Raw genomic sequence first — 26,037 nt, forward strand, 5'->3', positions numbered from 1 at the left:
TTACGAGAAAAAGAGAAGAGGACGTTGGAATTACCTCAGAAGAAGCGGACACTTAAAAGGTCATGTGCTGCTGCTGACAAATCAGATGACAGCTGAAAGAAGCAGCTCAAGCTAACAGTAGGACAAAAGGATACTTCCAAGGATAATAAAATTAAATAAGAGATGTGGTTGCGTGTCTTCCACATCTTGGCTCTTTTTGTATATTTTTGAAACTATAGTGGTACGCAGATTATAAATCTATATTTTTGGATTCTTTATGCTTAATCAATGTATCAATGAATGACATTTTAGGCATGGGCCCTCATCTGACCTGAAAAGCTACATATAAACTGCGTCAGAGCAGCTGGTGTGGCACAGTGGAGATTTCATAACGTTGATAACTTCTAGCAGCTCTGTCGTCCATTTTTTTTACTCGCAACTTGATTTTTAGCCATCCAAATTAATGTGATGTGTAGTTGTTGTTGTATGTTGGCCTATTTTGCTCCACCCAAAAACTTTTCGCATCCAACCATTGTTGTTTACTCACTTCTATTTCAGAAGGTTACAGTTAATTTGTTCATCTCCACCCCCGGCTGATGTTAAATGGACTAGGCACAGCTCAATGACGATACACGTCTCTATATCTAACCCTGTTTTTATATCTGTCTCTATTTGGGGCGACTTTAACCCCCCTGTAAGCATCACGCTGCCTTTATAAGTTCACAGGGGGTCGCCAACAAACTGCTGACACAGCACAACTCCTGACTTCTTTCTCCATCTTTCTGTATACCGCTCAGCCACCCAGCCCGTTAAAAGTACTGAAACAAGAAGATCCTGTTTTGTTCTCTATCTAGCGCTTCCTGTAGAAGGTGACACTTCCCTTTTCGCTGTGACAGGGATAATGTACGTTCCCATCAACAAAACCTGCCTCCCTCCTCTACAGCCTCATCCAGGCACTAACCAGCAGCCGCCCATATAATGGATGGTCATGATACAGGCCACTGCTCCCTGCAACTAAAGGCAATGGGAAAGAAAGGGGTGGGGGCCAGTTGGAAGGGGTTTCTTTTCAGGGGAGGGGGTTCAGTGGTGGACTGCCTGGGTCTGTTATCAGCAGTCTGCAGTCGACATTCAAGGCTCTAATAAAGTCACAATGTGTTTTAAATCAGACACCATCACCTTATTAATGTCTTCCCTGAAAAAGACACACGCCTATTCCTGTTAATAGGCTTGGCTGTACATTAAAGCAGATCCTCTGTTAATACTGCATGCACACATTAATGCACATATCTGTTTGCGTGTGTGCAGCAGGCTCACCTTGTCACGGAACACTTCAGGGTTGCGGTACATGAAGTCGCGGTAACTCTCTGTGCGCACTTTATCCTGAGGAGAGAAAATGTAAAAAATTAAGAACAATACAAACGAACACAAAAGAAAGGCGAGAGAGCAAGACTACATTACTGCAGGCTTCAAATAGTTAAAAGGATTGTTCATATTGTTTAAAATGCCGTTGTATGAGGTACTAATCCAAAGTGTCTGCAAGCCTTTATGTCCATCTTTGTTTTTGCAAAAGCCGCCAGACTTAATTGAAAAAAAGTAATTCATTAAGTAATTTGACCTTGTAGAAGGCGCAAGTGTTGCTGGTCTTTCTCTTACTCTACCAGTTAGTTGGCTTGTGTTATTGTCCGACTTGGGTCAATCCAAACAACATAAAAACACCAAATCACACAACAACACAACCAAGGCAGCGGTACATCAGTAAAAACTGTGTTCTGCAAAATAAAACACTAATTTCTGGATTGGAAACATGGTTCTTGGCATGGGGAACAAGCCCCAGTACATGGGCCGCCAGCTCTACCAACTGAATTATGCAGCGGTCCTTTTATTTAATAAAAGTGACTATGGATAGGTACCACATACAGCCTTACTTCTATTCCTTTTAAGGGAAAGGTTAAAAATCTAACTTAACACTTGACATTATTCAAGTTCTACGACTGTTTCTATTAGGATGCTTGTTTTGTGATATGAAGCTGAATTTAACACAGGCCTTATCAGCCCTCTTGGGAGAAAAAAAGAAACTCGGAGGATGGCATGTAACACGTTTTTCTACACAGGTGCAGATAACAGCAGATCAAAACAGACTGTGGGGATTCTTGGAAATGTTTATGGGATAAACATAAAAAATGTGTAGAAGAAGTCAGGTCAGTGCTCACTAATCAACCTGCCAAAGAAAATCTGCACCCACACCTTAGTAACTCCTCTCTGGTGGAGAAGCCAAAGGATCTATTGAAATTACATGCCCTAAGTGCAAGATACCATGGAATGAAGAAGTTATAAAACTCAGCTATTGTAAGATATTTAGGTCAAATTTGTACATGTCGAACAGATGTCAGACTTCGCATTTAAATGCTTTTTCCATTATGATTCAACCTTGTTTTTATGACCAACATGGCAGCTGCAAATAAGAAATGTTCGGACTTGTTCACAGACCGTTCACACATGTATTTGTCAAATTTGAAGTTCGAATCATGTTTAAAAGTTAGGTTCAAATGTGTTCAAATCAATTGTATTAAAGACATGCGCAAGTGTACATTAAGAGTGATCTGTCACTGTCATTGAAATCTCTGTCTGGCCTTCTGTGTTTTATCAGAGAGTGTTTCCTTGCCGAGCATCAGCAGAGGGATCAAAACTTAAGAACAGCTACACTAGAATGCTATTTTCCAAACCAAAAATACATTTTTTTGTCCATTGAGTCAATGTTGTGTAAAATGAAGGCTACATACTAAACACCAGATATTGCAGTTTCAATAAAAAACATTTTTTTTTTTTTTTTTTTAAATCTGATTTCGGTATATGAATAATTTCTACCACAATGGAACACTAAAACTCTCCACAGAAACAAACTAAATTCTTCGATGGGATAGCTTCATAAAGCAAAGTTAGACAGGTTAACTTAAACGATTAAATCAGGGAAGAATTAAACGCTTTCTCATTTTTAAACAGAAGCGATGTGCGTCTAACTCACGTCATATCTACTCTCTCTGACACAGAGAGTGCGTCATAGGTGTTGCTCGTCATTGCGACCTGTAAAAAGAGTTGACCACTTTCTACTGCAAAGCCCCCCCGTCACTTGTTCTCTGCCCCTTCTGAGGCGGTGATGGACTTTACAACATGACGCACAGACAAGACGCAAACCTTTACTTTGCTTAGCACCAATCAGGATGGCCAACAGGAATATTTAAGCACTGCGGTAAGTAGAACAGGAAAGGAGGAGACAGAGAGCTCCCTTTCCTCCCTCATACACACCCCCCTCTGCTTTCTGACACTGAGGTTTCAGCACTTGAGTAGTGTAAAGATGTATTTCGGCGTTTCGAGCATCGGCACTGCTGGTGTTTCACATGAGAGCTCGACACTTATTGCTGATTTATCACTTTTGAGAAAATGACTTTTCCTCAGTAGCAATGTGTGCATAAAGATGATCGTTTTCATTTGCATGCTACATGGAAATCTTTCAGCCAAGACGCACGCTGATGAGCACACTTTTACTCTCTGTGGAGATTTCTGCACCCGTGGGGAAGTAACTCACAACACTGGGATGAGACCTGCAGGCCCGGTCGGTCAGTGTGTGTGTGTGTGTGTGTGTGTGTGTGTGTGTGTGTGTGTGTGTGTGTGTGTGTGTGTGTGTGTGTGTGTGTGTTTTTGCAGAACACAGACCTTCAACATCTCCTCATGGATGCTATAATGGCCGTAGGAGCTGAAGTAGGCCTCGTCCTCGTCCTCTCGGAGCTCGGCCACGGTGCCCAGGTTGCTGGATTTGCCAGTGTCTGCGTTCATCACCAGACCCTGAGCAAGCAGCCTGCGAGAACACGGGACAGATCAGCGCTTAACTTCTCATATATATAGATTTAGTGCACGGGACAAAAGCAGTGACCAGAAAGCAGAAAGCACACACAACCTTCATGCAGGACGTAGCAGTAAATGGAGGAGATGGAAGGCATTAATCTTTCTAACTCTCTTCCAACCCCCCCAGCCTCACTCTTTCTGTAATTTTCCCTTATTGCCCCCCTCCTTCCTACCTCCCCTCCTCACTTTAACCTCCATGCTGCAGTGGAATTTTCCTTCCTCGTTTTTTTTTTTTTTAATAAATCTTTTCCCTTGCTCCAAACTTCTTCCACAAGGTATTCTAGTGGATGTTCCTGCAATACTGGGTTCACTGTGGCCCTCTGCAGGCCGTTAGGAGGAATTGCAGGAGTAAAGCAAAACGCAGAACACACTGCAAGCTTACAAGGGTTGACCCTAGACAAGTGTTGACATGAAATCAATCAAAGGTCAACATTATTACATCTAGAGGTTACAGAACAAAAATGCAGAAATGTCACTGACTTGAGTTTGTGCAGGTCATCCATGGCTCTGGCCAGCGCCTCCTCAGCGGCCTGTACCCTCTGCTCCTGTGCATCATGGGACTTGGCCCCAGACGAATGGCACGCCGTCAGGCTCGACCCCTCACAGAGATCTTCAGGGTCTGCCAGAAACACAGAGCGTAATGGCTGAACACAATGACGAACACAAGCTTAAATACAAAAGAGACATAGTATAGATTGTGTGTATTAATTTTGAGCTGCATGTTTTTCCAGTGTGTTTTTACAGGGCTGCTACACGACAATTGTCCTTAAAGGAACATCAAGTGAACAGGGTGTTCAATCTGACTAAATATAAGTTAGACCTAAAAAAATAAGCATTCTCACACAATCTTAAACATGAAATGTTAGGACTTTTTCAGGCAAAATGTTCTCAACTTCAAGGTCCACAGACAACATAGTTTGAGACAAGGTGAAGGTTAATTTGTTAAATGATAACTGGCAGACTTTACAGATATTCACAGACATCTTCAAAAAGATGCATAGAATTGAATGTGTTAACACACATCTCAATTGTGCTGTGTTACAGTAAATGTAGCAGTAACTAATATTTATATTCTGAGACCAAATGTATTTTCTTGCTCAATATGAATTCAAGAACTTTTAAAGATTTAGGGATTTAGGTCTATCTGTATATTTTCCAAAGATTGTCAAGGCCTTGACCTTCCTTCTTCAAATTCACAAAGTTCTAGGGGTTTTAAGGACCTGCTTTTAAATTTAATACCCAAACCTGCCAGCGGTTATGGGAAAAAAATACTCTTTCCAAGGAAATAGTCATTGATTGTACTTTGTGTATTTGTTTTATTCCTGAAGGAATGTTACAGCTTCAAATTTTCACCAGTTGCTAATAAAGCCCAAACTCAAATATCAGTTATAAACATCATCAGGGAGCAAAGGCTTCTTGCTGCAGCTGCCATTTTTGCACATTAACAACCATACAGGGAGGAATGTACAACAGAATACAGAGAGGCTTATTCCTATAGCCAGGCACTGTGCTAAGTTAAAAGTACGTTACAGTTTCTCCACAGGAAAAGATGTCAGTCCCATAATTCCACTAACGCTCTTTGCACCTACACCCAAAACTAAATCCTGCTCCTTCTCTGATTTATTTTCACAGGGATTATAGAACAATAACACTCCAATAGTAAAGTTAAACACTATACCAGAAAAGTTTAATCTAAAAAATTCCATAAATTATTTTGTGGAGCTCTTGCTTTAAAAATGTTCATTCTCACAACTGCTTTAGTGACTGTTTGTGGGCACAACCTAGCGCAACACCAGGAATGTCCACCAGATTGAGATACAAAAGTGTGTATCCTTTTTCACATTTCTACAATTTATATTTTTTAAATTATATATTTTGTATTCAATGACAGTTACTGAACATTTTTCACTTCTTTCCTACAGGCCATCGCTGAGCAACTGCTAAATGTGAATGTGTCATGCCTTTGTGAGAACTGTAAGAGACAGTTTAATAAGGCGTTTTGAAAATCTAATAAACTTCTGCCAATATTGTCTAATGAGACGGACATGTCTGTTGAGATTGGTGTTCAATAAAACTAAATCAGTTTTCCTACCGGTCTGCAGGAGGGGGTCGTCCTGTAGAACTGGCCGCAGGAAGTCTTCACTCTCCCAGGGTAAAGGAGATACTGGCAGTCCAGCTAGAGAGGCTGCATCACATTTCTGTAAACATAGATTGTTTTATCAAAAAAGTCCCTCCTATTTGCACTTTTTATTTTAACTGCATTTAGTTGCCTATTTTTCAGTGCATGCTTTGTGATGTTTTTGTGACCAAATGTTATTCTGATGCCCAGTGAACACGAAGGTAGAAACAAAAGTAAAAAACAATACATACATTTAGCTTTATAGCGTGAACATTAAATCTTGTTACAGACGGTACTTACTGTTGAACGTATGAAGTTGATCATCTTTATGTAACCGTAGTCATCTAGAGCTAATGAGGGAAAAAAGAAGAAAAAATAAAGTCAGCCATTTAATGGATATTCCTCTAATTGACACAGAGCACATTAGTGTTTACTAACCGTGTTTTCTCATCACGTCCACCAGGTTGAGCTTGTGCTCAGCAACGCAGTGCTCTAGGGTGGCAGGCACGGAGATCAGCAATCTAAAACAAAACAAGTACGTTCAATATGTTTAATTAAATGTATAAACTTCCATGTATTCATCTTTCAAAAACCGAAACAGATTCGGAGATGTCTCGCTTTGCTGTATAGAGAATTTACTGGGTCATAACCAGTAGAGCATAGATACAGAATTACACCCTGAAGTTTATGAATACAAAACAGTTGGTCCGCTTCATTTGTGGTGTCAAAACAAACAAACCAACCGCAGGATTTTATGATAGCTGGTAAGGGACTTTAGCATGATTTTTAGAGGGCTAAATTACTAATAAATCTAATGAGCTATTTATAAAAACGGCTCAGAAAGCAATCTTACAACTGATCGCAATAAAGTCGTGTATATAACCTATTAAAGCATATCAACAGTAATCACATATTTTCCCCGTTTAATAGGTCAAAAGCTAGTAAAACTGCTGTGCATGCTACTGCTCTGTGTACTTAGTCAGTTCATTAAGTCTATTCAAAAGTGTGTAACTGTAAACCCGAATAGTCATAAGTCGCTACCCGTTCTAGCAAAGAATAAAAAATAAGGATAAATAAAATGTTACGTTTAATATAATACTGTAATAATTCCTTTATTTATTGATTGCTATTCCCTTTTTTTTATGCAGACCTGAAAAGTGAGGTTATGATGTGTTTTGTATGACATGTTGTATGACCAAGTCGACTGTATGTGTTGTTATTGTAATGTATTGTTTGTTATGTTTAGCGCAACTGTAATGCAACACTGTCAATCACAACAGCTATAGCCTATCATTGCTGTCAATTTGTGTTTAAAAATAAATCAAATAAGTTCATTGAAGAAAAAGAAGAAAAAAAGAAAAAAGAAGTGTACAATCAACAGGTTTTTAGTAACTTTGTTTTACTCCTTTGGGTTCTTTTGTAAAAATGTAATTGCGAGAAGGACCTGGACCATTACTAAAATGCAACAACGCATGTTTTTCTGCAGGTGTAAAAGAAAGCACTCTATCACAGACCAATTGTTTTAAAAACAGTAATGACATTTGGCTGTGCAGACTTAAACCAAAGTATTTTTCTTATGCATGTTTTTGAGCTTTTGGTTAATAAACACAACCAGTGAAAGAGAAGTCTGACAGTAAAGACTTTCTGTAAGATGAGCTGAAAGTCATCTCACCTGTCACAGAACAGACAGGTGACTTTGATTCGCTGACTGTCATCATCATCCATACACTGCCACAGCTCCTCATCCTCAATGTCTTCATCCTCACCGTCAGAGAGCTCGGGCATCTCGTCTGCACCCCCATCACAGTCTGTCGAAACAAAACCTCATTACAGCTACAACTTTTCGCGATGTTATAGTAAGCGAGTCTCCTCCGAAATTAGCATTAACGTTGCAGCTAGGCAAAAGGCGGATAACGTTACGTTTGAAGCAACTAAACACAACATTATTTCCGTAATTAAGCTTCAGAATTCAGCGGTAACCAAAATAAGAGTTTACATTTCAATAGCTACCGGTTTGGGGGTTAAAAGGAGCTATTTACCAAACTCACGTGTGTGTCTGTATTCTGCCATGATGTTGCTTTGGTTTCAGTGGACTTCCTGGTGACGTTTGGTGACGTAAAAGAAAGGGGCCGGGCCATAGACTGGCATCATATATGCTGAATCAAATTGTACACTTCCAAATAAACACCACAGGATGTCGCCAGAGTTTAATTCATAACACAGCAACGATGACAACTCTCATACATGTCAACAGGGTTTATTGTGACCTATTCAAAGTTAAAATGTACAACCTTTGTGACTTTTTCACTGCTAGTTTCATTTGACAATGCCAGTTCCAAACTTGGCATATTAGGTTGTGTTATTGGTGCTCAGAAACTCTTTCGTTTTAATATACGGTCTTCATAAATCAGATGCCTGACAAATAAGGGTTAAAAGTAAACATACAGTACTTTACAAATATGGATAAACTTATGCAAGATACGTGAAAATTGTGCAGACAGAAAGTTGGAAAATATATTGTATTTTGCAAGTTCTTTAAAAGAGATTTGTGGTAATTATCATTTCAAAAACTTAAGTTACTCCAAACTTGCAGAGCTAAGCTATAAACAGGTTTCTATTAGATTCTATTTCAGGTGTAATAAAGAGCATGTACATAAAGAAAGAAAACTGAACAACAAAAGTCAAGCATAAATGTTCTTCTTTATTAACAGTCAGACACTTTACTGGACAAGCTGCAGAACGGTAGGTGTAAAATCTGGAGGAGAAAGATCTCATTAACAACCATTTCCCCACCATAGAACTTGGTATTTACATTTTTACCAAAACAGATATCTTATCCTCTTGCTGATGTTGCCTCCAGTGTTGATGTTTGTCAAATCAGCATCTGGCAGGTCAAATTCAATTCAATTATATTTGGTTTTGAAGACCTGAGACAGTAGTAGGACTTCTTGTTCCTTCATCTTCTGGTTGTAGCTTTGGAGGAGAAACTGTAACTGACCCATTGTGTTCCAAGGAAGATCCAACTTCTGCTTCGCTTTCAGACAGGCCTTCAGGGTTTGATGCCTCTGTTGTGAGCTCTGCATCTCGGCCCTCTGTCTGCACGGGTGAAGCGGACTTGGTGCTCCACTCTCCAGTGACTGGAGGAACAGCTGTTGAAGCATTACCTGTGGAAGTCAAATTGGGGGGATGGGTTGTCTCTGGAAATGTCTGAATGGGAGCAGTTGTAATGTCTAATGAATTGGTGGAAGCAGGGGGTTCATCATTTGTAAGACGTGTTTGGAAAGGTTTGAATTTCCCTCCATAGACCGGGATATGTGTTCTCTCTGTTGGTGGAGGACCCCAGCTGTCCTGAGTCCTCCTACCTGCAGTCGCTTGGTGCCATGTTCTTTCAACACTAGGCTTAATGTGGCGCACATGGGTGTATCCTCTTGTTTTGGACATCCCATCACTGCTATAGACCCTTGGACTCCATGATTGAGAAGATATACGCATCTCAACCTTTCCTGCTGGATTGCTGCCAGGAAAATGTCCTTTGTCGATGGGTCTGAAGAAGGTTCTTCTGCCATGATTAAAGCCTTTGGGGGAAAAGTTGGGCCCAGAGGATTTTACGTGAATCGTTTGTGTCTCAGATTTCAGATGAGACTCAAAGGGTTGAATACTTGGACGTGCATTACTGCTGTATGAGTAAACAGGGACCCTTCTGTCGTTGGGTCCAAAGGCTACAGGTGCTTTTTCCATCTGCACAGCGGGAAAACTTACTGTTGATTTAAATCTGGTGGGAGAGATATGGGGTGGACGCTGATCTACACCTGCAGAGAACTCAGACTCAGGGTTTACCTGCTGAACCTTCTTGCCATCAGCGAAAGTGAATGCCTTGTTCCCAAAGCGCTTGAACACCAAAGTATTTTGTCCCTGAGTTACTAAGGCTAAGCCAGGGTTTAAGAAGCCGTCTTGGCTTTCTGGAACTTTGCTTTTTTGTATTTCAGGAATAATCGGAGGATGGCTTCGGATTAGTGGGGATTGAGAGTCTTTGGTGTGATATTCTGCAGGGTAAATGTTGCCATTGTAACCAGCTTTAAAGGTTCTGATAAAAGGTGGGTTACTCCATCTCTTAGAAGCTCTTCTGTCATTGTGGACACCCACTGGAGCCTGTCCTGCCCGGACATAACCTATTAAAACAAACCACAGAGATGGTAAATTATTCCACATGAATCCACATAAATGGCTGTTAAAATGGTATATTTACATACCTCTCTGGGTATTCTCGCAATTTACATAACCAAGCAGCAGCCACAAACAAAGCACAGACAACCTAGAGAGTAAAGGGCACAACTGGTTAAGATCATTAGCTTCCAAAGCATATATTAAAATAAACACAAGTGAAAAAGCTGTAATCTAAATGACCATTAAACAAAACCACTTACCTAAAACTGTCTGCAGGGTTCATTGTTAAGCTGCACCTCATCCAGGAGGGAAGGGCAGACTCAGGCCCCTATTTATAAACTCTGTGCAGTGAGAGACTCAGCTGTTCCTCATTTTGTACTAATGGCTGGGCAGCCATGATGGCAACACCTAAAGCTGAAGGAAGAAAATAAAGCAGTTTCCTCAAACAACATGTACATCATTACTTATTGGGATCTAAATGATGTAGGATCAGAACAGAATATGGACCAAACGACTGTCAGCTGTTAATTCTTAATACGACTGTATCAATTAAAACTTGACTTTAGATATATTCAAGATTCAAAGACTTTATTCTCATATGCACAGATGCTACGGAAATAAACATCTTCCCAAGGTCCTTCAACATTGCCACATATTTGTATAGCACATAAAACAAATACAAAATGTTAATACAAATTAAAAAATAATTATACTTAAATACATGTCAGGAAAATAAACAAGAACAGTAAGCTAAATAGTGCAGAGAATGTTGTAAGAGACCAAGTAAATACAGGGGTCTATATACATGTAAATAAAATAAGAGATACAAGAACAGAATATAAAATTAAATATTATTTATTGCATTCATAACTATTGTCATAAATAAATTGTAAGATGCAAACAGATGAAAGCTTTAGGTTATGGAGGCACAGAGCTCAGGTATTTAGCAGTGTAATTGCCTGTGGGATATACAGCGCCGGGAAAGATTTGTGGAGACCACTCCAAATCTTTATCTCCAGATGTATGGCAGCCATTCCAGTGTCTGTTGAATTCCACCACAGCGAAAAAGTGTCAGTAGTTTAGAGAATACAATAATAATAATAATTTAACTCAAAGACGTCTATAAATAATAAAACAAGAGAAAATGATAATGCTGAAGTGGTCTCTTAATTTTTTCCACGGCTGTATATATATTGTTTTAGCTGCAATGTAAAGAGATAGAAAACTTATTGTGTGCATGATAAGAACAAAATATAATTGGCCATTAGTACATAAAGTTTAAAAAAAAACTTAAGCCACAGATTTGACGAGTCCTCCATGCGATACAGATTTTAAGAGCCCAATAAGTGTAACCGTATTCAGTCATAAGAGGGCGCTGCTTGATCAAGAAGAAAAGATACAGTGATTTCACTGATCTTTCAAACATGATGGCAAGTTGGAGTGCTTCAGATAAACCCAAAAAATATATCAAAACACAAAAATATTTATATTTTGAATAAGTTCAAATAAATCAAATACAAAACAGTTAACAAAAAAATTATATAATACTCAACTTGTTTTCCAGATACATTCATTATGGTCTGTCACTGAATAGCTATTTAATTTGTGTGAACACACATGCTGGTTTTCATGCGTCTACATCATGGATGATTTTTGTCTTTCAGAGGAAAACAGATAAAATATACTAAATTTGGCTGTTCTTAAGAACTTATATTACTTAACTTTGGAAGGAATACAATCTTGCTTTAGAATTAAGTATGCAAAAGGAATTATTAACAAAGTTTTTCAAACATTGTTTGATTGCTAGCCTAAAATAAAAAATCTTATTTTTAATGGATTTTCTAGGATGTGCATGTTACAGATAATTCAATTATCACATACAATTTAGCATACTTCTATTATAACATTTTAGAAAAATTGTGATATAAACTGCAGTCATACTCACAGAGGATAGTTCATATTGATACAGCTATTATGGAATGGATGTTTCTAAATCAAACACACACATATTTCTATGATAATTTAATGAAAATATGTTAAAGACATCCAATATTTTAATTGTATTCGACATTTAAGCATTTACTTTAAGGCAATGCCATTACATAAAGAAGCTTAGCAGTAGTTCCCTGATTACAAAAAATATCACTCAAAAGCAAAGAAAAAGAAGACCAAAATAAATGAAGATACAATATCTTTGCTAAGTAAACAGATAGTTTAAACCAAATATCTAGTAGAATCAAAACAGTCAAGTAGAGTGATGGAAAAATATGTGGGTTTTCTGATAATGGACATCATGGATAAATTCATGTTCAGTTCCGTTTTAAAATCAACACATTTTTCAAGTATATGAACATCATTGACATAGTGATGATGTGAATAGTGTTTGTAGTCGTCCCAGTATATCTGCTGGAAATACCTGTAAAGAGAAAATAAAATCAATAGTTTGAAGTGACGCTGAAAATCACAGTAATATTTATACTGCCAAAGTCTTAACTTTAAACAGATTAAAAATGAGCAATAATAAATTCAAGGGCTAAGCCAAAATATTAATTTGGATCACGATGTGAAAGCTAAATCAGAGAGATCAGTGTAGTGAATCATATTTTAATCTGATTTACAGCAAAATTGGTCAGGATATATAAACTAATCCGATCTGAAATGTTAAGAGCTTTGTTATGGAAACTTAATAGTACCGGTATATACAGTACATACTTATTAGTTATTAACGATACTTAATAGTAGTATAAATTGAAACTCATAAACTCATCAAATATTACCTTGTGAAAAAAAGATGAATTAGGTGCCCACAAAAAACACCATCTTGCTCGAGCATGGTTCATTCCCACTAACATAATAAGTGTAAACGGTTAACTTTCTCACCTCAGTGTATTTTTTTGCATCTTCTTATTTCCCTGCAATCTTTCCCAGACTGGCGATGTCTTTGTTCTCCAGGATCTCTGTTTTCTGCTCCGGTTGAAGCAACGTGTTAGACACCATCGCTTTTGCCACCACTTGGATTGGAATGGACATGGCTGTAGAACAAACGGCTGACAAGGCACCAAAGAATTTCCTGGCCAGCCACTCAGCAGGCCGACTCTCCTGCCTGTCTACCAACAAAACCCTGTTGGAGAAAACACGAAGATATTGATGATTTAGAAATTTTATTGGCTTGGATCAGGCTATTGGTGACGACCACTTCATTCAGCAGATTTGACATTTAGATGTGTTCTCCAATGGGACCATTAACAGCATTGATTATCAATGACACACTTTGGAGCAGTACAATCAAGTTTAATCAATCATTTGTATCACGTTATGGTGCAACCAAATGTTTTTCATGGGCTGCACCGGAGTGAAATACACTTGTTATTGGTGTACATTAACATTTCACCATGACTTTTAAACAAGTTTACAATTAGCAGTAGGGAAATGAAAACAACCTGGATCACAATCTCTCAAACATTAGTAAAGCTAAATGAATATGCTCTAAGGCGCTGGTGTCGAAGTCCATAGGGACTTGGCCTGGGAACCAGAAGGTCACCGGTTCAAGTCCCTGAAAGACCAAGTGCTTCCGGGGTGTCCCTGAGCAAGGAGCTACATTGCTCTCTGGGTGCCGTAGATAATGGCAGCTACTTGCTCCTAACTAAGATGGGTCAAATGCAGAATGTAAATTTCCCCTCAGTGGGACAATTAAGGGTATATTCTTCTGTAGTGTGTATCCACTAAGAACACTTGAAGACAAAGGTAATTAAGCTTGGTTCTACGTATTTGTTGTGCTAAGCTTCCTTTAAAACTGTAAGCAGCCATCAGATCTCACGATCAATCCCCACATCGCAATGTGTTTTAGTAAGACTTTCTGTAGCAGATTTAGGTAATATTCACATGCATAATAACATTTGCTGCAGAGAATGCACATTTTCAGGACAACAGGATTGGATCCTTCACTGTTTGACTATATTTCTGTTGTTATGTATGTAGAATGTATACATGTATGAATCTTTTTTTTTGTTTGGGGAAAATGTGTCTCATGCTGTGATTATGGAAGTTGGTCGTATAATTGAGATAATAAAATTAGATGACTCACCCTGGTCTGTAAATGGCAAATCTGTCAAAACCTAGCGCCTCGATTTCTGCCTCCACTTGTCCCTGAAAGAGAATTGATTTCATGATAATCTTTAAGTGATTATCCAGTTCCATTATTTATTGAGACACACAGAGACGCCTTAGTTGGGAAAAATAAAAACACTTCAGTATGTGGTTCGCAGAATAGAAAGGAAATAAATTACCTTGACTTTGAGGTAGAGGAAGTTGCTGTTTTTATCCGCTCCTCTGGAGGACTCCAGGTGGAACTGACTGCAGCCTCCTGCCTTGGCAAGCTCTGCTGATTTTAGAACATAGTCGTGATCAACACGGATGAATCCTTCCTGAAATAAAAGAGAGAAGTAACAGAAGAAAAAAAATACAGAATTGAGACAACATTATTACTTTTTTATTAAAATAAATACAATTGATAATTATCAATTTCTAATATATTAATTGACAAGCTCATTTTGGCAGATAAGTATATTGGTCTTGGAACTTTTTCAGACTTTACCACTGGAAATGCTTGCACATGACAATGACTCATCTCACTGAGCAACAACACCATCAAATCCTAAAATATACTTTGTTTTGTTAATTTCTTAATTGATTCACCGGTCCAGCTCATGTGTCTGTCTAGTAAAATGTAACTTACAGTTCCTGCTTTCGCTTTGGTGGTTCCCAGGCAGCAGTATCCGACATCATGGCCCTGGAAAGATGCAGCATAATCCTCAAGCTTCTCAAAGTCCACCACATCTTGGACCTGGGGGCAAAGTTGTCAATGTCAACATGAGGAATCTATGGCAATTTGAGTCACACAACAAGAATCAAGCCACTAACCAAGTTTTCGTATGCTTTGTCTTCAAAGGTGAGCTTCCTCCTTCCGATCAGGGTGATTTTGGAGAAGATGTTGCGCCCAAGCAGATCTTGAAGCAACATATGGCCGGTTTCCCCCGAGGCACAGAGGATGAAACAGCTTTTATTTTGCTGCCTGAAATTTTCTTCCAGAGTCTTGGTGTCCTCAGCCATGCTGTTTGCAAAAGCAGAAATCTCTCAGCGGCATATATGAGTGCAGGTTGTGCTAAAAATGTAACTTTATAGGCAATGTGTGTAAATGCTAACAAATTCATTTGGGCAATTACGAAAATAATAATACAGTTAGGTAAATTGACTGCAATTGTTAATCATGTCAATAAGAGCGATTACAGATGGAAGCTATTAAGATGTAGCTTTCATATAATTTCCTGTCTGTAGTTGGGACCGAGAAAATAGGCTGGATTCGACTTGGTGACAACCGATACATATTAGAAACGGGTATAGTAGTGTAATGTATGCCGAATTCATGAGAAGATGCATATACTATATAATCCAGTTGTATTTGTGTTTTACAAGCCAGGCATGTTTGTACAATCAGAAAATATTCTGATTGAATTCACGGATTTATGAACGGGGTTTGGTTTGACGTTCTGTCGATTACTCATGTTTAGTCAGTGAGTGACGTTCTTACGTTAATTAAAAAAGGTTTGCAATTGGGTTTCACAGGTCTTGGACCAGAAATTTGCTGAAATTAAACAGTACTTATAGGCTATACGAATTGACCTGTGTTCATGTGTAAGATCGCAGCTACAGTACACTCATGTGCCGAGCTAACAGGGAATCTAACACAGCCTTCCACGTTTATTTACCTGGTGTATTTTACCGGATCAGGGTCGTCGAAATAATTAAAAAGCACTGCAATGACAACAATTACGACAGTAAAGATCCCGGTCGCTTTTCCTAGGGTGGAGTCCAGCAGTTTCATAACAGACATTGCCAGGAGCAATGGCTAAATTGCTGGGACACTTCCGTGTTGCTTCATGTTCACAGATGGTGCTTCCTCTGCTTCGTTGATAGGCTGAGGGAAAAACTGATCAAGATCGTTAAACTCAACGATTGACGGCTCGATTTACAGCAATACTGTTATTTGTATGTTTCATTTATTTGGTGGGTTTTACAATATGATATTGAATCCAACGGAAAAGAAGAGAAGCTTGTAATTGCACAGGGACAGCGCATGCGCACTAGACATATAAAAACCTATAAAGACACTACTTTCACTGCTACTTAGAAGAAAATATGTGTTCATCTGTTTTAGTGAATTGTTTACTTTTTGTTAAACCTTGGTGAATTTGATTTATATCTAATGCATTAGAGGTTTTGTACTAAACATCAATATCTCCCAAACATTAAATGAATAAACCTTCTCCTAAGGGTGATTACGTAAAGCTTACAAGAACATTTGAATGTTACAAACGTCTATTAAAAGTTGGGTTCAATCTGTGTTTTTGCTCCACAGGAAATGTTGCAACTGTGTGTGTGCGTAAACATCCTTAATTACTCTTTTAAAATGTATTTAACTATAACTCCATTAGGAGTTAGGAAATTATTTTGTTTATTTGTGAAAAGATATAGAAATAAAGCCCAACCCACTTTATACAAAAATCAGATGAATTATTCACATCATCTCCACAACTCCCCCAAAGCCTTCAGAGTTCTAACAGTTTAGCATGTTGCGCTTTTAATGTAAGATGCATGTTGCCAAGTAGGGGAAATTGTATTCAGATATTTTACGTAAGTAAAAAAATTGCCATGCCATTCTGTAACAAAAATACTCTGTTACCGAACTGTTACTGTATCTCAAACTCTGCACTATGATCTGTACCTCTTAATCGCTGCAGAAAGTCTGGATCTTCTAGTTGGAGACAACCAGTTCACTACATTTGTAAGAGAAGATATTCTCATTGCTAACATCAAACCCTTAGAGAGTAGCTGTCAAACGTTTGTTCTCGACTTTTTAAATTGCATCATTTGTAATAACTCCATGAGACCTGACCCTAATAGACCAACGATTGATATATATAACCCTGTCAAACAACAAATATGTTTGTACAATTCTCTTAAAGCAGATCCAAACATGTTAAGGAAAAGCATCTGATGTTAAACGATGGACAGAAAACACAGTCTTTTTACACATTAAAACCATTCATATATCAGAAACTGTAACTCCTTATGAAAGGCTTTTATTTCAAGATACAGTGGATCATTTTGTATCCAAATAAGTTGAAAAGTCATCCAGGATGAAAGCATCTGTGTGTTATTTGTTCAGAACAGAATCCAGGCTGGACCCAAAAGCGAGCCGCACCTTGACAAACGTCTTTGCCTTTTGTCAGACCTTTGGGGGGTTTCATTAGCCAAAACCTCTTTACAAAGAAAGCAAGTCCAGTCACATGCAATGAATTCATCAACACCCCATGTTTTTAACACCCCTGCCACTTGGAACACAAGGCATCGACCCAATCTAATAGAATATGATGGAGCCAGGGATGATCCTTTAAAGATGTCAGCAGTAAGAGACAGAAAGAAAAGAGGCTGAGGTTGAGAGAAGAGGCCTTAAACTGGCACTCTGCTGAAATGAAATGTCGCTTCATTGTTCCTTAGCCACGGGTGCTAATTGGGCCTACCGGCGGGGAGGGAAGCTGCAGCTGGGCTCCTGTCTGTCACACCTGTTGAGTCATTGTCTCTCGCATTGATCAGACAGGAAGTTGGAATAAGAAGGCTTATGCCTCAGTGGGTGCGTGGCAGAAACGTGGTTCAATTTCCTTTCAGAGCTCCGCTGCTGGAGGTGGAAATACCAATGGTGGTCAGTGGTCAATTGCGTTTGACCATTGATTAGCCTGCACTAAAGGACATATGGATCATGAAGTGTTGGTTTTCATTGGCGTTTCCACATTCTTTTCTACCTCACTCAATCACAATCCCTCCCGTATTTTCTCCGCATTGCATAATATGTTTGATGTCTCTGTCACTGCTGTTCTGCCACACTTCACCTGAAGTCTTATTCAGACAGGATTAGCTTTTAGAACAGTGGATGGGGAATAGCTCACACATGACTGACCGCTATTTAGAAACTTGTTTAAAACACAGGTAAAAACTGACCTCTCTAACCTCACGTTACCACAATCACCAATTGATACAGTATAAAATGATACATTACCTGTTAACCAGGAAATGCTGTCAATTAGGGATGATTGTAAGCCCCATATGCCTTATGTGTAACCAAAGGACTATTGGCACATATGTACACATACATACACATGTTGGAAAGTTCTGGAAGCAAGTGATTGACATTGTATTTGAGGTTATTGGAGTTCACATACTCTGTCTCCCAAATATTGTGTTGTTGAATGATGATTCCTCTCTTATCCTATTAAACCATTAGAAAAGGGTGCTCTTCGCTGGTCTTACCCAAGAGATTATTGTAACACCATGGAAACCCCCACATACTATATTTATTAAGCAATAGATATCCGTGTCCTACTAATCTTAGGTGACGTGGGCAAGGGACTCCCTATCTTTTCTCTTAGTTTTTCTTTTTGTATTATTGTTTATTATGTTGTATCTATACAGTATATGTCCCTGTGTGATGGTAACTAAATAACAATAAAGGTTGGTAAAAAATATTTAACTGATGATGGGGGTTGGTACTGGCACATGCAAAGATTAAGATATTTGCAATTAATTATCAACAAGTTGCACCTGACCTGCAACTCCAACCTTGATACTAAAGCAAAGAAAACTCACAGGGTTAGGATTTTTTTGTCTAATTCAACTGTGTCTGGGATCATCATTGTTTATTTTTATTTTTTTAAGTGTTATAATTGGATACTAGGTCCAAAAACAATCTTTGATGTGTAATGATAGTAAGGTCACAATTCAACACTATACACATAGCATTTATGGATTGACACGTTCATAGTATATGTAACTGTATTGTAATTTGAAAACAAACTACACAGCAAAAAAAAAAACCTTTATACTGTTGCTTCCACTTTCTAATAGTTTTTATTGATTTCGAAATTCACTTTTCCTATGGGTTTTACTTCAAAATGCCAATGGTATAGCAACTTTAACATTAACGAAGCCAAGAAATTCAGATATGAAAGCAAATGATTGATTTTATAACATCTTTAAACAAACAGGTCCTGTAGGATGTTGTTTAAAGATCATAGGTTTGTTCTTAATTGATGAAATTTCATTGAGCCCTCTGGCATTGAACACATATTTTGTATCATGATATATTGTGAAGGGTAAAATGTTTATATGATTAAGAAAACATTAATTTTCTTGAAACATATGCAGAGTTCTGTAAAATCTACTGATATGAATGGGTTTCAATACAATTTCCTAATTAGACCTATATATACATGCATGCGTACATATACATACTGTATATCACACACACACAAACACACACACACACACACACACACACACACACACACACACACACACACACACACACACACACACACACACACACACACACACACACACACACACACACACACACACACTACACAAACATGGTTTAAGGCTTAGGTTTTTGATTCCTCAGACTCTGGAGTGTGATGCTAATGATGGATATTAATGGAGCCTGACAGCACAATCTGCTGCCCATTGTCTCCCAATAAACAGCTTTGCAGTCCACATGAGCCACAGAGGGGACGGGAGCTTTAAGCTGAGACAGTGAGAGCAGGAGACAGGCCGGGTGGAGGGTCAGACCTCAGGGGACAGCACTGATCCTGAAGTGGGGATTAGCTCAATTAGAGAGGCATTGTCTGATCAAGATGCAGGGATTCATGCTAGCTATGATGTGTGTGTGTGTGTGTGTGTGTGTGTGTGTGTGTGTGTGTGTGTGTGTGTGTGTGTGTGTGTGTGTGTGTGTGTGTGTGTGTGTGTGTGTGTGTGTGTGTGTGTGTGTGTGTGTGTGTGTGTGTTATGAGAGGAATATCCATCATTAGAGACGACTGTTGCCATTATTTGTTGCCGTGTCTACTGATGCAGCTGGTGTGAACAATAGTCAAGACGATGCCTTTAGCTTTTCCGTGACCTTCTGCTAAGATATCCATTTATTGTCATACATTTCAATGGTAATTAATCTCCAATCTGTTTTATCGTCAAATTGATAACAGATCTATGAATATTTCAGTGTGCCTTTAGCCAACTTGTTACAGGTCAGTTTTATCTGTATTTTAAATTGTATTTATTTTGCTCAGGTGCATTCATATTTTGTTACTAATATTATTTTGTCTGAAAGCTTGACATGTGTAGCATCTTAGAGATGATCCTCATTTTATTAGATTTAAAGTTTTTAAACCAAGCATGCTTTAAATTATGAGTTTAATTGAGCTTCGCAATGAAGTGATGGAATAGCCAAATTAAAAATGTAGGGTACACAAATCTCATTGTTTCTCTTAAAATAAGTATTTTCTGTAAAAATACACAGATTTTTTTTAAGGAGTGTATCAGTTACTAAAAAATGCAAGTGTCCCCCTCTTTAAAAAGATGCTGTAGATAAATAAGAACACTTTTTTAAGATCAGTTCAAAATGTTTCCTGTGATTAGAAAGTAAGAAAGTCCCTATACAAAACATTGAATAGAAACAACTAGGTTAACTGAAAGGTTACAGTATGTAGCAAAGTTAAATATTTACAGACATTTTCAGATTCAATTCAAGCAGATTTTGACCAATTTTCAAACAAATATTGTACATGTATAGTACTGTATTAGCGATACATTTAAAGTATTCTTTGTCTCAATTTTAAGGAACCTCAGCAGAAACCTTAAAAGGGAAATCAAAAGGGTGATGTGTTAAAAAGGCCATACCAGCTGCCAGATCCTCTGATCAGCGGTGAAAAAGTGGTACAAAAAGGGAGTCCACAGTAGGACAGAGGCTCAGAATCTTCCTCCGGCCGGGCTTTGTTGCAGGCTCAGACTGGAGGCTCAGACCTTCACAATATGTTTCGAGGCGCAGTATCAGTGGCGCTCAGAGGAGCTTTCCTGCTCAAAGAGCCGCAGCTAAGCAGCAATGAGACCTTCTTTCACTCCTCTGAGGAACAATGGGCTCATTAAAGGAGCAAACAGATTATCACTGTTTTTCAATAGAGGCTCCGAAAAAGAGTCTGGGGGCCCCAACAGCTCCCAGCAGGTAGAGATAAGACAACACTTGCACATCTGGCCAACCCGCTGCTAACTATTTCAATCCATAATGATATCAATCATTCATGTACAGTAACACGAAATGCTATGAATAGGAAGCACTTGACAGACGTATTTGAGGTGATTTGTTACGATGTACGTGTGGGGAATTCAAGTGACCAATCAAATCAAAACATTAGGTTTACTGTGGTTTAGTTGTTAATGAGATACAGACACACATCGCCTAAAATAAATAATTCAAGCTTTTCTACATCACCTGCTAACCTGCTGACAGAAGATGTACAAATGTGGAAAAGATTAAAAGAGGAACAAAGTCTCCTTGTCTATCACAACATATTCATTTATTTTTTATTTTTATGAAACCAGCAAAAATGTATAAAGTCCTAAGGACACGTTTTGCCTCTGCCTGGCTGTGAGTGTCCATGCCAACTAATGTGTGAACACTAAACTGTAGGCAGATGCTCCGTGTAGTTTGAACAGAGCCATGTGGACACCCCCTGTCAGTGTTTGTGTCTTTTTACATCTGACCCGCAACAGCGCTTAAGCTGCATTGAGTAGTGTAACTTTGTGCAAGGCTGATAATAACCAACATCATTTCATTTAAACAGACAAGAATGTAGGTCTGCCATATTGCTCAATGAAAATCATTGATGAAGCTGTCTCTGTCTGTCTGTCTGTCTGTCAGGGTTTGGGGAAATAGGACCCAAAGGGAGGCAGGTATGGGTACAAACAAAAGGCGAGCTTTATTCCAAAGCTGTTTTACAAAAATACAAAGTGTGGAAAAATCCAGGACATGAAAAACACTTGACTTGAACACATGAAGATGGTAGGGAAATCCAAGACATGAAAAACGCTTGACTTGATACATGAAAGACGACAACGAACTGACAGAGAACACAAGGGAAAGCAGGACTAAATACAAAGACACTAATCACAACACAAGCCACAGCTGGGGAGGGGAGGCAGAAACAGAGGGCAACAGGTGACAACAATCAGGGGCGGGGCAGACACTGACAATGGCGGGAAAACACACAAATACAGAAAGTAACAGGGCCTGCAATGAGAAACAAGGTAAGTACAAAATAAAACAGGAAATGGAAAACGAGACACAACATGAAACACAGGGGCTTGACTAGACATGACATGACGTGAATACATGAACACCTCACTTGGTATGACATAAATAGTAGATTAAACATGAAATGACAGACATAATAAACAAACATAACTAACAGATTTGACCAGACATAACAATGTCTGTCTGTCTGTCTGTCTGTCTGTCTGTCTGTCTGTCTGTCTGTCTGTCTGTCTGTCTGTCTGTCTGTCTGTCTGTCTGTCTGTCTGTCTGTCTGTCTGTCTGTCTCACTGTCTGTCTGTCTGTCTGTCTGTCTGTCTGTCTGTCTGTCTGTCTGTCTGTCTGTCTGGCTGTCTGTCTGTCTGTCTGTCTGTACACACAGAAGCTTAGTCGCATGGGTGCTTGTGGTTGTTTGTGACAGAGCTGGAAAATAGGAACAGCAGGACGAAGAAAACAAGAGTTACATCTAGTAGCTTATTGTAACATTACAAATACTGTATGTTGTTAACTTGCCTCTAAAGTTGTATGAAATTTTAAAAAATAAAATAAAACGTAACCTTAAGATAGCCCAAATACTTTCAAGGTCACAAAATCCTTATAAATCCTTATAAAAGAGTGACAACCATGGCCATAGAAAAATTAGGAAAATGAGCTTCCAAACCATTTACATAAAACATTCACTGAGCATGGAACCCTAAACAAAAGAAACACAAAAACTAGTTAGAAGATAATAATGCTCACAAGACTCTGAGAAATCTTAGACAATGTGTAGACCATCACACCATCAGGTACTTTGAACAGTTTGTCTTGCAAAGAATGCTTTTTCCTGCAAAAATGCCCTTTGTCTTATCTACTGAAAGTATTTTCCCCTCAGACTTTGTTCTTCTACTGAGATGCAAACCCTTGTCTGCAATGGATGTGTATTGGCCTCGCCAGTTCTTTTCATCAGCACGTCTTTGTTAATGTCAGTCAACTAATTGACAGGAGATTCCTTTTCTCTTGTTGCTGGAAGTTATGCTAACATAAGTCAGGGTTTACTACACCAATATTATATATACTATATCATTGTTCTTTGATTTCAGCCAAATACGATTTTACTGCAGAGTTAAAGACCACCAACGCCTAATGATATAATGATCGTTTGTCATTAGTATTTCGTTTTTGCATATCATTTATTTCAATAGGTTGCACAAAAAGAACAGATTATCGGTTATGATGAGTTTCCCAGGAGAAAATTAAACTTGAAACAGTTAGATCTGTATGGTCTTGAATGGAGTAATAATAGAATTCTACACAAAAGCCTCTTAGTGGATATTTGTGTTTGGCTTTGAGTTTTCACTATCAGATCTATTTGCTGTCTTAAATCTCCCCTTTGTGGCAGGACGGGTGAAGCTTAATGACTCCTTTGAACTGCCGACATCCGCGGCAAAAAGGCTTGGGAATGTCAACCAACTAACCTTTAGTCTCTTTCCCACATCCAGCAACAGTGTTGTCCACGTAATACCCATCTTTCAATTCTTGGCCACTACCTATATCCATTTTGTCCATCACTAATGCAAACATGGAGCAATTACCGTGTTAAATGGCAACAGCATAAAACTAATGGACAGAGACCTACCAAAGTTTTCTTTCTTGAAGATATCATGTTGGACAAAATGGATAAAATCTCATTATAACTGCTGTTGTGATTCTACTCATGCTTGAGGTTTGCGAACAGTTGCTGACCGTAAACGGTTTTTAACCCTGCACTGTTTGAAAAATTACAAAATGATATTTGAACTGCGAACCACTAATCAAGGCTGACTCATTATCGGTCGGATTAAGAAGACACATAATCAAATCATGGTTTTATATTCCAACTATAAGAGATAAGTTTATTAAACATTAATATAATCCATTACACCTTAGATCTTTTTCATTGTTTTAGTCATCCATGCTTATCAGTAACTATAACATTGTACTTCTAGCCGAACACATTTGGAAAAGAAAACTGAGGCCAACTGTAAAATTAGTTTTGTAAACATTAAACGCAGATTACAGATTACTTTCTGTTGAGCTTGGATCTTTATACAGTATATGCTGTCATTTTTTGCAGGTTTTGCTTGTCACACTCATATTCATACTTTATGACAGCCAGTCTCAGTGTGATGCTGATGGCTCTCCTCAGTTCCTCGGTCTGAGCTTCTGGCTTCTTATAAACCAGCTTAGTTAGTCTCTTAGACGGGCCCTGATGTCCAGTGGCCTACAGGGAGAATGAAAGAATGAAGAAGGGAGATCATGTCGGATCATAACGGACCCACCACAGCACAGAGACCTCCCTGCCGATGAGCAAACAGCACTACAAATGGCAGAGCTGGCAGGACAATCACTGTGTGAATGGAAGCTAATTAGCTGGAGTCTAATGCCAGTTTACTAACACCTGTATTAGCGTGCTCGCTCAGCGGGGAGTCAGGGCTGGCCAACAAGCGCTAATCCCTCATAAGCCTAAAGTACTCCTCCCAAGATCTGGCATTAGCATATGCTGCTTTAGCCAGCTGTTGCCAACCTAAACCTGCAGGCTTCGAAAGTGACGTGTTGATGGAGAGGAGGAGTTGTATTGGGTTACCTGTGTGTTCCTATGTGAGTCAGGTTCCCCATTTGGGAGCATAAAGACTTTTCCAATTATCTCAATGCTCTTATTTTGTGAAGTGTAAGAACTCCAAGAGTGGCCATTTTGGGAAGTAACATCATGATAAAGATGTCTTAAACTTGAAAACAATGATATCAATCATTTCTTTTGTCATTTCTCTCTCATCTCTTAAACCTACAACATTTTCCAGGCCCCTGGGAACCCCGCTATGTGTATGTGTTTACTTTCAGTCTCATTCCTTTGCTCTCCCATCCTCTCCCACTGCCTGGGTGGTGCGGTGATTACCCAGTAGCCGTGCACGCATCAAGGCAAGTGCGAGGCCAGTGTGTGTGTGTAAGGGATTAGCAAGCTTTCGCATTAACATTGTGACTGGACTGGCTACATTCCCTCGCTCAGCTAATAATTTGAGGGGAGGAGAAAGCGGCTGGTCCATTAGCTCAGTCTGCTTGCTCAGGAGTTGGCCGACTCTGATCCCCTAATTTCTCTCAGCGATTCCAAGAGGATCTCTGGCTTTTGTGACGGCAGGATGGGAAGATAAAGGATGGGACTGAGGGGCACGTTGATTCAGAGATCACCATCCTTAGGACATTCTGTACACTTACGAAACTAATCAGTGTGTGTAAACACAGCGAGACATGTTGAGGGCTGGTGGCTAAAAGGCCGGGGTCTCCGGGGTTGATTAGGAAGAGCTGTTGATGGACCACACTCAGTGTCTGTGCTCTGATCTGCAGACCACATGCAGACAAACTGAGCAGCTTGGCTCATGTATCGCTCTGTTCTGACTGATAGTGGGAGTTTAGAGACGCACATGGGGGATCTGTTGTGGTCTGTGGTGGACCGATAAAAATTTGAACTGATAAATTAATGTTTACTACTTCTCAACAATGTGTTAAAGTAGTTTGCAAGAATGCAGGATTAGGAATAAAAATGCCGTCAGGAAGAATATATTGCACATTAGTATTTTCTGCAGCACTTGATCCATGCAACTTCTCGTACATGTTTTTCCCTGAAGGTTTATTGATGCTTGGATATACTATTGACAACCAAGAAAGG

General features: G+C 38.9%; 3 protein-coding genes across 4 annotated transcripts in view; all 3 read right to left on the reverse strand.

Moving 5' to 3' along the window:
* The window catches only part of prmt3 (protein arginine methyltransferase 3), a 53,946-nt gene extending 45,832 nt beyond the window's left edge, over positions 1 to 8,114 (reverse strand). Inside the window, exons 1-8 of one of the 2 annotated variants that reach the window (XM_063880589.1) lie at positions 8,047 to 8,114; positions 7,671 to 7,806; positions 6,437 to 6,519; positions 6,299 to 6,348; positions 5,972 to 6,077; positions 4,360 to 4,498; positions 3,691 to 3,832; positions 1,294 to 1,359 (exon numbers count right to left, since the gene is read on the reverse strand). In XM_063880589.1, the coding sequence (XP_063736659.1) occupies positions 1,294 to 1,359; positions 3,691 to 3,832; positions 4,360 to 4,498; positions 5,972 to 6,077; positions 6,299 to 6,348; positions 6,437 to 6,519; positions 7,671 to 7,806; positions 8,047 to 8,068 (744 nt within the window). In that variant the 5' untranslated portion in view covers positions 8,069 to 8,114. Of the gene's footprint in view, positions 1 to 1,293; positions 1,360 to 3,690; positions 3,833 to 4,359; positions 4,499 to 5,971; positions 6,078 to 6,298; positions 6,349 to 6,436; positions 6,520 to 7,670; positions 7,807 to 8,037 lie in introns of both variants that reach the window. The other variant, XM_063880588.1, reaches the window with a different exon arrangement.
* A 565-nt stretch (positions 8,115 to 8,679) lies between these two features.
* Positions 8,680 to 10,537, reverse strand: LOC134862851 (uncharacterized). Its single transcript, XM_063880952.1, has 3 exons — positions 10,423 to 10,537; positions 10,249 to 10,310; positions 8,680 to 10,167 (listed from the first exon to the last, which is right to left on the reverse strand). The coding sequence occupies exons 1-3, from the start codon at positions 10,461 to 10,463 to the stop codon at positions 8,906 to 8,908; spliced, it is 1,365 nt and encodes a 454-aa protein (XP_063737022.1). The 5' UTR covers positions 10,464 to 10,537; the 3' UTR covers positions 8,680 to 8,905.
* Positions 10,538 to 11,627: 1,090 nt separating this feature from the next.
* htatip2 (HIV-1 Tat interactive protein 2) lies at positions 11,628 to 16,183 on the reverse strand. The gene is made up of 7 exons (XM_063882376.1): positions 15,928 to 16,183; positions 15,083 to 15,272; positions 14,898 to 15,005; positions 14,449 to 14,586; positions 14,247 to 14,308; positions 13,043 to 13,283; positions 11,628 to 12,578 (listed from the first exon to the last, which is right to left on the reverse strand). Exons 1-6 carry the CDS (start codon positions 16,050 to 16,052, stop codon positions 13,067 to 13,069), a joined length of 840 nt encoding a protein of 279 aa, XP_063738446.1. The 5' UTR covers positions 16,053 to 16,183; the 3' UTR covers positions 11,628 to 12,578; positions 13,043 to 13,066.
* Positions 16,184 to 26,037: the final 9,854 nt, after the last annotated feature.

The sequence above is a fragment of the Eleginops maclovinus genome, chromosome 4 (genome assembly GCF_036324505.1).
Source record: "Eleginops maclovinus isolate JMC-PN-2008 ecotype Puerto Natales chromosome 4, JC_Emac_rtc_rv5, whole genome shotgun sequence".
NCBI classification, from domain to species: Eukaryota; Metazoa; Chordata; class Actinopteri; order Perciformes; family Eleginopidae; genus Eleginops; species Eleginops maclovinus.